This window comes from Strix aluco, chromosome 14 (genome assembly GCF_031877795.1).
Source record: "Strix aluco isolate bStrAlu1 chromosome 14, bStrAlu1.hap1, whole genome shotgun sequence".
Lineage (NCBI taxonomy): Eukaryota > Metazoa > Chordata > Aves > Strigiformes > Strigidae > Strix > Strix aluco.
This window is the reverse complement of record NC_133944.1, coordinates 2,655,381-2,669,129: the sequence shown is the minus strand read 5'-3', so window position 1 is coordinate 2,669,129 and position 13,749 is coordinate 2,655,381. Positions and strand designations below refer to the sequence as shown.

General features: G+C 48.7%; 1 protein-coding gene across 1 annotated transcript in view; it reads right to left on the bottom strand.

Annotated features, from left to right (window-relative positions):
* Window positions 1–13,749, bottom strand: part of SLC7A5 (solute carrier family 7 member 5) — a 41,204-nt gene that overhangs the window by 17,020 nt on the left and 10,435 nt on the right. The window contains exon 2 of the mRNA XM_074840143.1: window positions 10,235–10,360. Within this exon, the coding sequence (XP_074696244.1) occupies window positions 10,235–10,360 (126 nt within the window). The remainder of the gene's footprint in view (window positions 1–10,234; window positions 10,361–13,749) is intronic.

The window sequence follows — 13,749 nt, the reverse complement described above, 5'->3', positions numbered from 1 at the left end:
TTTTCTCCCACTCCTGAATAATTACCAGGCTAGTTCTTTCCAGGTCTTTTGTTATGGGAATAAGATACACTTTTTTCTTAACCGTGTCTGTAATTAGCTACTGGCACAGCACATGGATGGACTAGGAGAGCTCTCCAGGAGTTTCAAACACCCCTCAGGACATCTCAAAGGTTTGCTGTGCTCGGCCCAGTTCCCCCACCCCAGGCTGAGGGACCACCACTTTTAGCACATCAGGAGGATGTTCTGATCTGGGAGGAGCCAGGGCACAAGCAGCATCCTGCCGCGGGCTCACACCTCCATTTCTTGTCCACACCTGGACACCAGCTTCCACCAAAAGCCTCTTTCTGTTCATCACAGACAAAAAGCTCTCAGGCCAAATGTTCCTTTTTCTGAGGCATCTGCGAGTTTCGCTCTGTGCCGTCCCAAACCTCACACGGAAACCGGGTGGTGGTGCCGCCGAGGCAGGGCTGAGCTGCCGCCCTCGCCCAGCTGGCCAGGAGAGGAGAGAAGAAACCACACGCCTGGATGCACGATGTGCCACACGCTTGGGAGCCACGGGCATCTTCAGCCTCTGCGCAAGGAAGGGCCCAAAGCCTGATTCCGTGGCCCGCTGGGCTGTACAGACACTGTGGCTGTGAGTCAGGACTGCTGCCCTCCAGCACACACGAGCGAGGAGGGAGAGGCAGCGCAGGACCGCTACGGGAGCAGCACTGAAGCAAAGAAATTAAAACAGCCTGACATTTCATTACCCTGTGGGTGGGCAGGGGTGATGGATGGAGCGATGGATAGGTGGGACGTAACTAATTACTCGCACACCTCTTCCTTGCAGGCGCCGCGGCACGCACCAAACGCATCTCTTTGAAGCACCGAAATGCAGCTACTGGCAAAGGAGTGGCAACTCAGGGTGGAGGCAGCCAGGAGAGAAGACTAGGTAAGAAGGAAGGGGCTTTTTGTTCCTCCTTAACACTTGAAAAGCTGACACCTCATTGCCCTCTCCCTGCCTCACCTAGCAAGAGTTCTAGTTCTCCAAAAACTTGCAGTGAGTTGCCAGACTTCACATCTTTACACTCCCATGGTAAAATGCATTTAGCAACATATCAGAACTTGATTAAATAACCACAGGAGCTGCTATCTTTCTCTTCCCACCCCGGGGGGACAAACTCGTGTTCTCAGGTGTCCACATCTTTGCCACAACTTTTGCTTCTTTCATGCTTTATTACTTCTTGGTTGCATGACAGGAGCTGGGCTCCTTAACAAGCACACCTGGAAGATCCCATCCCAGCAGAGCAGGCATCCTCTCCCACCATCACCACAAAGCTCTGTCCCACCCTGCCAGCCAGAGGATCACCAGAAAGATAATAATTTGTGCCCGCCAGCGATGCCTTTACAGAAATAACTGGCACCAGATTATACATCTTGGGGTAAAAAAGCCAAACTCCAACAGCGATGCTGGAAAGGTATCCCAAGTATGTTCCCACACGGGCCAAGTTGTAAAACACGGCGGGTGAGCTCTGACTGTGCCTGCGAATCCTTGGAAGAGAAACCCATCGCACAAAGGTACCTCCTCTGCCGCAGAGGACCCAGAGGTGCACTGGAGGCTGAGAAAGCGTCCAGGAAACACCACTTGTCCTCCCTGTCCTTACACTTTGCTCTGATGCTTGCTGCTGGCCCCAGCTGGAGACTGGGGATACTGGGCAGATGGTCCAGCACAGTCCTCTTGTTACTTCCTTCCTTGACTACAAACGCCCCTGAGAACCTGCTGTTCAAAACGGAGGTCTGAACCTCAGTTCCAGACACTGCATCTTTCAAGCCTGAATGTGCAACTCGAGCCTCCAGACTTCGGAGGCTTGAATTGCAGACTTTGGCTCAAATCAGGGGTTACAAATCCACAGGTGAGGCTGCCAAGCACGGCCTCGACTGCTCCCGTGGAGCGAGAGGTCTGTGAGCGAGAGCATCCTGGGCAAAGCTGCGCTCTGCCCACGCTCCCGGCTCCCCCGTCCTCCCCAGCCCATGCAGCCCCGTCTGCTCTCTAGGCAATGCCCTACCCGTGCCCGGCACCCTGGAGATCTGAAACCTGGTTTGAACTGGCTGTTCAATGCACTCTGCTCTACAATTAACCAAATTAAGGTAACAAGCTCTGACATAAACCCCATTTGCTGATCTTGCCAGCTGCCAAGACTCTGGTAATTGCGCTGGCAAGCGATGGGTCACCTGGGGCCTTTCTGCTGAAGGGACCTATTTTGGGTCCATGCACTGCGTGTTCAGACCCTTTCTTTGAAAATGTTCATTTGCTCCCCAGTCATGTCCATTCCAGTTTTAATAGCACAGCAATCTTCTCTTGCAGAAAGCATTTAATGATAATTAAATATTTTTAACTTGCCTAAACAACGAGGAGAGGGAACACAGCCAACTAGAGAGCTCAGCAGAAAAAGGGGGGGCCCTCAGCGTGTCTCGCTCGTGGAAGAAACCGAGCCAGGGAGAAATGTGTTGTATATACGAAAAACCCCAGAGGAGAAGATCTACTCAGCTGTTGAGCCATTTCCTGAGACAATCAGCGAGAGTTCAATCGACTGAGTCAGAAAAACAAGACAGCAAGAAACACGCAGGGGCCAGGGTTAGGAGAGCATCCGTTCGGCAGCTCGTGGCTCGGCGGGAAGCGCACACTCAGTAGCCACATCAGCTGTTTGCTCCTCTCTGGTCGCTGCCACTCTGCAGACAGCACTGCATGAGGCAGTTTTGAACAGCAGCTCTTAAACTTGGGACCCGTAACAGAGGAGTTTATGGGTCTGAAAATGTCTTCTCCAGGGTGAAGCCAAGGGTCTGGGCTCCTGGATTCACTCCACTCCACACAGTACCCAAGCTTCACAACTCCTCCTTTTGCAGTGGACACTTCTTGGGCCAGACAATGTTTTTTACCTTTCTCACCTACTCTGCATCCTACTGATACCTCTGAAAAACCTTTTACCCTCCTCCTCCTAAGCAAACACCTCTTGATTTTCACAGCCTCCGTGTCTGCCGGCACAAATGTTTGCTGATGAGAAATAAAGCAGCAGACAGAGCCCTGGAGTGATGCATGGCGTGCAAAACCATGCCTCCTCTGGGAGCCAGAGAGCACGGAGGCCACGCAGAAACCCTGGGTGAACAGGGTCCCTTTGATCCTCAGCACAGAATGGAAAGGTGTTTCCTAAATGCCCCCTTGTCTGTCCCTATCTGGGCAGAGGAACAGCAAGGTGCAAACCCCAAACAAACCACCCAGTGGGTTTCCAGCTACTTCCATGAACTTGTTTTTCTCTTTTCATATCTGCTCAACGGGTTCAATCCACATCCATAGAAACTTGTGATCAAGCATGACAAACAAGAAGGAGCCACCTGACCAGGCGCTGGGGGGGGGGGTTAACCTGAGCCAACCAGCTTGACATGCAGGAGAGCCAAGAACATTTGGGGAGGGCAGATCCTCCTGCCTGTCACCCACACCTCTAGCACCACAGGCAAGGCCATTAATTTCAGCCAAAGTTGAAGGCTTTGGGAAAGGATCAGTATAAAATGCAAGTACGAGCACATGTGTAAACACACACACACAGAGCTATCGACTGCGTTGATACACCTTAGGCATGAACGGCTGCTTCCAAAGACTTCAGAGGGACAGAGAGAGGAGATCCAGAGATGCAAAGAAGCAAATACCGAAGTATTAGCTGCTCTCTAGTTAAATATGTCTGCATTGCTGGGATAGCTGCACTTGGAAAAATGAGAAGCCAACAAAGCCTCTCACGTCAGCTGCCTTAAAACCCACTCAGCCCGCAGCAGCGGTGAGCAGGTCCCCTGTGGCACACACGAGATGCGCTCCTCAGCCTCGGATGCAAGGCACCTACCTTGATCCAGCTGTCCATCCCGGACACCGAAAATGAGCAACACGCTACAATCCACAACTCCTTGGATAAAGCAGCTTTTCAGGTGTCAAGGCACATTTCCACCCCAAAGAGTTAAAGCAGCTATGAGCCTCCATACGCAGCGTTGAACAAACAGTTCACATCAGCACTAAAGGCCAAGCTTCCGCGGGTGCGTACAGAGCCACTCCAACTCACAGGGGTCATAACAAGCAGCACAGGTCACTGACCAACTGCTTCTGTATTTTGGGGTTTGGTTTTTGTTGTTCTTATTAAATGCATTTTATTTATTTTTGGACAGGCAACTTTGCACTTGTAAAACGCAAAAGCCCCCGCAGGCTGAACTCTATCCTTGAGTTCAATCTATAATTGCCCCAAATTTGCTGGGCAGAGAGGGCAAGAAAAAAATTGTCTGAGCAGAAACAAACCACTGCTCACTCCAAACCAGAGCAGGCAAGCCGCATAGCATGCTAACCTGCCGTGCCCACCTGGCCTCAGCATTTGCCTCCACTTTTGGCTGGAAAAGAAATCAAAGATTAGAGAGTGAGAGGCCCGTAAAACATAATTGTGTTGTATCAACCCTCCAGCGTTAAGACGCCTGATTAATCTCCGACATGTGGTTGATGTGATTTAGAGGTGCAGGATGCTGGCAGCTTTCCCAGCTGCCTTGTCCGTGCTCTCCTTCAGTACAGTCTTCCACTCTCCGTGTGCTCTGTGAACAAAAGGGTGAGTAAGGGAAGCACAATAGCTTTCCTTCAAAGCTTACGGCTGGAAAATCATGTTATAGTGGCATTTCTGAATGCCAGTGTAACAAGAAGCGGCATGGGCAGCTGCAGGGCAGGCTTTTCTTGCAGTCTTTTGTGCACAAGCCTCAGCCCCAACTTGCAGGGCCACACTCAAAGCTTGAGGGACATTTACTATCCATAGGCTTTGCCTCTTCTCCGCTGAAGAGGATCTTCAGTGTGAGTTAGTCATGGCCTGGCTGGGTGAACACTCAGCTGGTCTGGCTTTGGGCTCCAAACTCCTCTCAGACACCTCCAGCTCCGTTGTTGGGTCCCAGGTCATGTCCTGGAGCCAGTCCCTTGGGTGAGCTGGTCCCTCCAGGCCCAGACACGAGCACAACGGCTGCCCTGCTCCCTACAGCACCCCACAGTGCTACCTCAGCTAGCAGAAAAGCAGGTCATGACTGATGTGGCAGGAAATAAATCAATTGAAAACAAACTCCTAAACATTGACCTGCCAATCAGGTTCACCCTTGGGTTCACCCTACGGACGCGAGAGATAAGACCGGGTCAAAGGAAAACTTGTGGCAGCTGTGCTAAGTGCCCAGTCATCTCCGGATGGCCAAGAGTGATTAAATGTAGGTACAAACCCAAGAGAATTCAGACAACGACCACTCTTGTTTTCTCTTAGTATCTGTGTGCCCTCCGAGACCTGAGGGAGCCTGAGATTTTAATTACCAGTCACAAAATGAAGCTTTCCTGCCGTGTCAACAGGACCCCTCCAGAGCAGCCCTGCCCTCCCCATGCGTACAGCCGCCTCCTCGGCTCTGCTGCTTGCAGAGCTCACCCGCTCAGCCCCCCGCTCTCACTCCAGATCAGGCTCAAGGGGCTTTTTTGGGACATTCAACTGACGTTGCCACTGGCAACAGAGAAGAAAATCTGGGAGGAAAGGAAGAGTGAGTAAACTTTCCCTCCCTCCAGTCTTTCTTAATCACAGGATTTTTCACCAAAAAAAGGCAGAGAAGAAAGTTTGGACAGGGAACTAGCGCAATAACTCTCACAGAGAAAGACAGAGAGACCAAATGTGCATTTTCTAGCAAAAGCCAAAGAGATCTGATAAATGAAAGTAGCACCCAGATGTACATGCGCTCCCACAGCACCAAGATGTTGCTTCGCACCTGGAGTACTGAGATGATATTTTTAGGAGGTGTCACAGCCATGCTAAGCACACGTTAATGACTAAAGGTTTGAATCTTAGTTTAGGTACTTTCTGAAATCCCCCCTGTCGAGTTCAGAATTTGCCAGCCACAACTACACCTCTAAATACTATTTTACAAAGAGCAAATGATATTGGGGTGGGGCATGTCAGTGCTGGCTGACACTGTAAACATCTATTTAAAGTAAAGATGAGACTGAAAACAAAACTCACTGCCTAGTCTAAGTTCTCCATGGCAAATGTCTGGAGATAAACTTGCCTCCTTTGTCCTTAATTCACCCTGTGTTGTTCAGCACATGCAACTGCTGCTCTCTGACAAGCCCAGTGAAGGGAGTTAGAGAGAATAATGCTGCTGCCACCAAATAGGCACTCCAGGCACCGCAGATGAGAAATTTAAAGTCGGAAATCAGGCATTAAGAGGGACAATAAGTTCAATAGAAATAATTCAATAAAATGAGTGTTAAATTCTATTTTCCTGAGGCTCAAATGACCAATTTTTTTTTTTTTTTTTTTTTTTTATTAAGCAGAACTGCTGGTGAGGAATTGCAGCGAGGGCTGGAGCCTGGCACTGCAGCACTCCCCGAACATGCGGCAGCCAGGAACGGCACCTCGCTGCTTGAGCTGCCCAATGGCAGATGAACATATAAGCAACCCTAAGACATCAAAACAGAAAAGAATTTACCTAAAACACGCCTGGGATATGTTTTTTTCAGAATTTTTTGACATCAAAACCTTTCCTGGATTTCCTCACATGTAAAAAGCACGGGTGTGTCCTTACAGGTTAGCACATTTTTTTGACCATTTCATGCCTAGGTTAGTTTTTAAGGCACTTCTAAGCTGCAGGGTGATCGGGTACAAAGAGCACAGCTGCAGACCTAACCCCAGACCTCTGTGTCATACCCAGCGCAGAAAACACCCCTTAAACCTGCACAGCCACTGTCCAAACCGGCTGCACAATCTAGTCGCAGGCATCCCACTCACCAGGTCAAGAATATGGCCAAAAAATACCCAGAGGTGGCTGGACAGAAGGCAATTTGTGAGAGCTGGTAAAAGAGGAGAACCAAAAATAAGCCTAGTTTTTATAACACTGGAGTGAAAAAATCCTTATCCTCTCTATGTCATAAGTTATTTATACTATTTAAGTCCTCCAGACTGGTGGGCTGTGCAGTTGGGGGTCCATATATAAGGTTTTACACACCAATATACCAGTCCAGGACACTGAACTTTTAAAGCAACGTAACTGTAGCCCCACAAAGGCTTTTAAAAGTGTAACTTTTGTATTAGTACAATAATTGCATCCCAAGTGGGTCAGCTATAGTGAGTCAACTTTCAAGTAGTTGAAAGGCTGTCAAGTAGGAAACCAACTTCTACCCTCCTTTTGAAGCTGCATGAAAGAAGTGATGTAAAACAGCTGTCCAGGGAGAGATCACAAGGAAACGCGATTTTCTGTGTGGTAATATTGCCACATATTTCTTTGTCTTGAGATGTTACTGCTTTTCTGAAAATAATGAAAATATCCAATGAAAGGATAAAAAGAAAAAAAGCCAAAAGCTGAAGGCGGGAGGTCAGTACAGAGAAAGACATACTTCTGTGAAGTCTCAGAAGTTTCCACATTTGAGCAAGAAACTGTGGTATTGCTCCTCCTCTCTGTTTATGGATACTGTAAACATGAACCAGCAACGGGACAGGAACCATTAAAGCAAGTTAACCAGCACTGGTCAGGCACTGTCTGGAGTGTCATGGGAACACACAACTCCTTCACCGCTGAAATGCAGCCCCAAACAAATCACCTTGGTGGGTATTTCACCCCAAAAGTAGCTGCTAGCTCTGAATTTACTGAGCTGGTGGTGGTCAGAGTCCTCTTTGTCCAAGGAGCTTTGGAACGGGTATGACAGAGAACAAGGCACGCAGAGGAGCAGTAAAAGCAACGGCACCGTGGTTATGGCTGGACTGGGGATCGCCCAACCCACTCAGAGGTTAAACAGGCTTTTAGAAAAAAAGTTGCCCCTCGGAAAGCGTCAGCACATTAAAAGACTGGGTCTGCAGTATTTCGCCTGGAGAAGATCCAGCAGCTCTGCACCGTACTAGTGATGTGCAGAGGGCACAGACACGGCAGCTTCCATGTGCACCAGGTTTGTCCCCCTGCTCCAAGGCAGCTTTGACTCACTTGAACCATTCCCGAGAGGCATTTATTAACCTGTTGTTGTAAATCTGCAGTGAGATAGCCTCCCTGGACAATCTACTTGAGCTCTGCATTACAGTTAAAAGTGTTTTTCTAATGGCTAATTAATTTCCCTGGCCCCACAGCTTGCACCCATCATGTCTTGCCCCAACAAAGATGGAGAAGAGTGGAGCGCTTTCCTATTTCCACTATGCTTCACGTGATGCTAGTATGCTTTCCTTGAAAAAAAAAAAAAAGAAGAAAAAAGGCAGTGTCTTGATGTACCCCTGCTACATATAAGCATCGAGTTACCTGGTGTGATTTAAAGAAAGATTGAGAAAGTTGCAAAATATAGGTGGAAGCTAAAGAAGGACATATGAAAGGAGCTTGCACGTTCTTAAGCACCTACCAGAGAGATTGTAACTTCTGTAAGGGGATTAATAAAATCCTTGTTAGATCACAGGCAGAATCCCAGGCAGTATGTTGTAAAACAGGAACTCAGACAAGCAGTAATGTGCCACTTAGGAGAAAGTGTGAACGTGGCCTTTGTGAGGAGCATCCTCTGTAGATCCCAAGGTTCCCACTCTGAACCAGCTTGCTTTATGCCAAGCGTTGTGTGCACAGACAGGAAGAAAAGGCCTTTGCCTTCAGATGTTATCATCTGAGTATTGCTTTTGATCTTGTTACCTTTCCCTCAGACTGAGGTGACCAGGTAGTTTATCAGAAAACTAAACGTCACATGAAATGAGCGGTGCTGCAAGATGCACACAAGACACAGCTGTACCTCTTCAGACCTACCAAAAACTTAAAACTGTAATAGGCTTCACAGGAGGTAAAAAACTTCTGAAACAGAAGAGTATGGGGTTTTTTGTACACAAGACAGAAATCTCTTATTGGTTAGATATAAGTCAATGGAAATATCATGTATTTGTACCTGAGGAACCAGGGCAGAAAGTGATTCACCCTCAACAAAAAGACAAAATAGTACAGAGGGAGGGAAGGTGATTCAGAAGCAGCAAATTAATACCTGCAAGCAAAAAACAATTCTAAAGACCTTTCATTGGTAAAATATTAAAGAACTAGCAGAGATTTATGTTTACTTATCCTTTTCCTTTTAAGAGAGAAAAAAAATTCAGCAAAACAGCCTGCGGAGATATAAAGAGGAAGGAGGTATATTTTGTGATAAGCCTCAAACAATGTTCCTGTTGAGCGTAGGGACTGAGCTGGAAGAAAAGAAAACCTCTGATAAAGCAAGAAATTCTGCAAAGACAGCACTGGCTCCCATAGCTGAGACAGGAATTAAAAAGACCCACGTGCACACACAAACATACACACACACTCTTGCCAGTACAGAGACAGGCGGGACTATCTATGGACTTTTATCCACATTTAACAAATGGGGTCTGTAGTGTTCCCTAAGAGAATTTATTTCTCACAACTCGCACAAAAAAGCACAGTAAAGCTTATCTGTGTGGATTGGTTAATCAGATGGGTTTGGAACAAAGTATCTCTCTGGGTTTGAGAGGATTTTAAATGTGCATGAAGAAAACAAGCAAAACCACCAGCAAATTTGCTTTATCGTCACATTTTTATCTTCTTCTTTGGACGTTAGTTGACAGACATATGTGCTGGTGTCAGCTGAGAGCCCTAATATCACTATTCATCATGTGGTTTCCGCAGCCTTGCCTGACCCACGCTTCCCTGTGTGACCCTACAGACTCGACTAAGCTGTTCCATACCTGAAGCAGGAAGAAGGGAAATGGACTGGGGCAGTTTGGGAAAAAAAAAACCAAACTACTGGGGGTGGTTTGCACGTGCAGATACTCCTCTACTAACAAATGGCCATGACCAGCTACCAGCTACAGAAAAGACTTCCGAGGGCCATAGCACCAAAATTCTCATTCCCTGTAGACTTGGCAGCTCTGCAGTCTCAAAGAGAGAGGCCACACAGTGACTGCATTAAGGAGAAAAGACCTCGGGTAGTATATGCTGGGCTCCAGTAGCACAAACTCCCGCATAACTTCAGTGAAATAAATACAAAACCTCGCAAATAAAATGCACAAAAGCGCTCAGCCCTTTGCAAAGCATGAGCTGGAAATATCACCCAAGCATGCAAGAGAACAAAAGACATTTGTAAAGCACTTCTGCTAGCTCTGAAATGCTTGGGTTAGGACTCTCGGGCTCTATCCCTAATCCCCAGATTCTGCTTTAACTGCACACCACCTTCAAAAGAAAAAGGAAATATACTCACCCTTTGCAAGCTGCACGAAGCCAAGAATGATGATCAAAGCCAGCGCCAGCAGTTTTGCCGCGGCAAAGGCATCCTGAACACGAGTAGCAGCTTTCACGCTGTAACAGTTCACTGCTGTGAGGAGCACTGAGGGGAACGGACAAGGAGAGACACGTCAGTTTTCAGCGAAACACCTAAAACGCAAACCAAATTATGACAAACTGGCATTTGCTTTTCGCGAAAACTTAAGCAAACACAAAGAATCTCTTCCTAAAATAGAAACTTTTCAAAAGCAAGGCTCTGCGGCCCCAGACTTCTCTATTCTGTCTTTTTTCTGGCAACAGGTGGTTTGAACAGTGGTTTGAGAGAAGGAGCTACCCTGCTGCCCTGGAAAGTACACTTCTGAGGGCATATAAATACAAGTGCTCACTGCAACCATTAGCATCAAAGTGTTTGGCCGCCATCCCTGTTAAGTCAATCCAATTTAATGCTGCTGTTGTGTGAAAGCACTATAGAAATGTCAGGACAAACTTCCAGAGCTGAGATATAGTTATTTGTATAACAATAGCACCTAAAAGGCTACAGAGGCCACACTGTGATGTCCCTGTCCTGACCCATCCAGCAAGCTATGAGCCCAACAAGTCCTGCAGGTCAGCGGCACGGGCGGGAAGAGAAGCTGGACCTAAGGAAACCCTCCTCCTCTCCTCGACCCGCAGTGCCAGGGACAGCTCCTGGAGGCTCTCAGGGCTCAGAGATGCTCTCAGAGACGCTCACCAGGGCCATGCACCACAGAGATGGGAGAGGGGGCTGCCCCAAGCAGGCCAGCGCAATGGCTCAGATTTGCTGTGACTGCTCTCGATCACACTGCCTCCCTGGGCAGCATTTTGCTTGCTGAGAAGCTCCCACTGCCTACAAGTTGCTCTGTGGTTAATGTAATTAATGAAGCCTCATTTCCTGCCTTTTTTTGCCTTGTTCCCCCATCACCCTCTGTATCGCCCACTCCTGCCACTATTCAGCGTGGCACTCCTACCAGGCAAGGCACAGCCTGAACTAGGGCTTGACTAAAGCCCCAAAGCTCCTGACTGGCCGAGTTTCACCTGCTTCAGAGAAAATAATGGCTAAAACCTTTAGTGGTCTTCCAAATCACTTACTATTTTTGTGCCCTGTTCACTCCCCAGAGCCTGTTGCTTGTTATAGAGATGGGCAAATGTCACGCAGAGAATGACGGTGCCCCACGTGCTGGATGCCCTCCCCTCGTCCTCATCTCCCTTGCACTGAGCCACCCCTCGCTGCCGCCTCACCAGCTTGTCAGCAGCCCCCAGCGCCGACGGATCCCTGAGCAGCTTGGGGAGGAGGGGATCTCAACCTTTCTTCTTGAGCTGGAGGCTTTTTCCTGCGGGATCCGTCCCAGGCTAGCCTCTGCCCTCCTAGCAAAGGCTCTTTCCCACATCCTGCAGCTCATTTTCACAGGACCCCACTGCCTCGACCAGAGCCAAACAGCTGCTCCCCAAAATATTCAGTCCGGATGAAGATCACCCTCTCCTGAGGTTACAGGCTCTATCTACATTCACAGTTTAAAGCCCAGAGCATTTACTGTAGATATTTCAACCTTAATCAAACCCCCAGAGATACAGGGGGGATCAGCAGCACCTTCATCAGGACACCAATGTCTCTAGGAGTTTGCTGGTGGAGACTCTTGTCTCCATAGGGCTGAGCCGCACAGAGTGCTGCAGAATGGGGGGAAAGAGATGGATAAAGGTGGGAGGCAAAAATTCCAGTAGTCAGAAAGCTTGGTGACTGCCCAGCAAGAGCACCCAGTGCCTTAAGACCCTCAACATATGCCGAGCATCACAGGGAAAACCACAATGCACCCCTACTCCGAAGCGAGGTTACCTCCCGACGGGAGGAGGCAGGACCACGTGCTGCAGCCGCTTATGTCTTCTCAGTCCCGCAACCCACCTCCCAGCGAGGGCACAACAAACTGCAAACTGAGAAATAAACCCATGGGAGGATGAGGGAGTATTGGGGCATTTCAAAAGGCCCTTGTTGGCTCACTGCCACCCTGCATCCTGCCCTGCCTGGGAGAAAGCAACTGCATTGTTAAAGAGTTCAGGGAAACGCACGCAGAGCTCACGCCAGAGCTGGGAATAGGCTTCCTGGAACACACGGGCACGGATGGGCTCAGACGTACCCACGGGCTGGCTTCAGAGAGCTTGGTCTTCAGAGACCGTGGTATCTGGGTCTGACAGCAACGATTAGAGTTCACGTTCCTGCTCGAGCGAGCGCCGAGAGTGACAGGACTTCCCGGTGACTCAGAGGAGATGCAAGCCAGAAGGGATATGAGTTGCATCATTCATTCAGAGGGGTCTGAGAGCCTGCTACGGCCACAGCACAACAGCGATATGCATCAGGCTGAGAGGATTTAGGTGTCCACATATTGCTCAGCTAAAGGCAATCTTTAAGCAGGGACAAGCAAAGCCAGTCCCAGTGCAGCAGACTGCACATCTCAGAATACAATGCCTGCTTTCAGGATCACTGGCTCCCCCTCCCCCAAATCCCCAGGATCTAGTGTCATCTCAATACAAGAGCATTGTAAAGTTTCAAGAAATGAAAGAGCTGGACATCTTCACAAAGAAAAGCACGTGATCTGATACATCCTACAAGAATGAAAGGCAGAAGTAGATAAGGAATTTCGGATTCACTGGTTTTTGTATCATGCCTTTCAAGCCCCTTTGGCATTTTGGGGGTGTCTGGGCGCTTGGGGTGGGTGAGACTGAAATGACCCAGAGCCATCTGCTTTGGGAAGGACATGCCTGTGGGCTGCCACACAGGTCATAGGACAGCTTGAGCCAGGCTTTGGCTGACGTGCTTCAGCACACGGCTGAAAGCAAGCGTGAGGAACCACCTCCCCTAGATGTGACCCCCTGTGCCAGGGTCCCTCCACCCCGTGCTGGTCAGGAGAGATAGGGTACCCCTAATTAGAAAGACACCTCGTGCCTGGACTTGGAGGCTTGTCAGCATCGAGCAGCAGGCCAGCACTATCAGGGGTTTGCAGGGTCACAGCTCTGTCACCTCGCAGCAAGATTGTGATGTATCTGCCTCCAACCGGTATGCTAAAAGGGATGTTGTCCACATATACAGGGGAGGAGAAAATAAAGGTTAGCAAGGACAACTTACAGTATGTTTATGCTACAGGGGGAAGGCGAGGGGGAGAGAAGAAAACACAGTGAAATATCACTAAGCACAGATCACAATTACATCTACTAAAAGTGAATCCTAATGGGGAGGACGGGGAGGGAACCGAGGATCCAGGATTCACTTCGACCAGCAATTATGCTAAAAATAAAACTCTCCTTGTTTACAGAGGGATATTTAAAGCATGAGCTAACGCATCTAAAAGCACACTTTTCCCGTTAGTGAAGACAGCCCTTAGAGGTGCGACAGTGACATTCCCTTCCCCATTTAGGCATTCTGCTTCTTTGACAATAGCTGCTTTGGCCTCCACATTAAATACTGACTTTCTTGGGGTCGTTTTT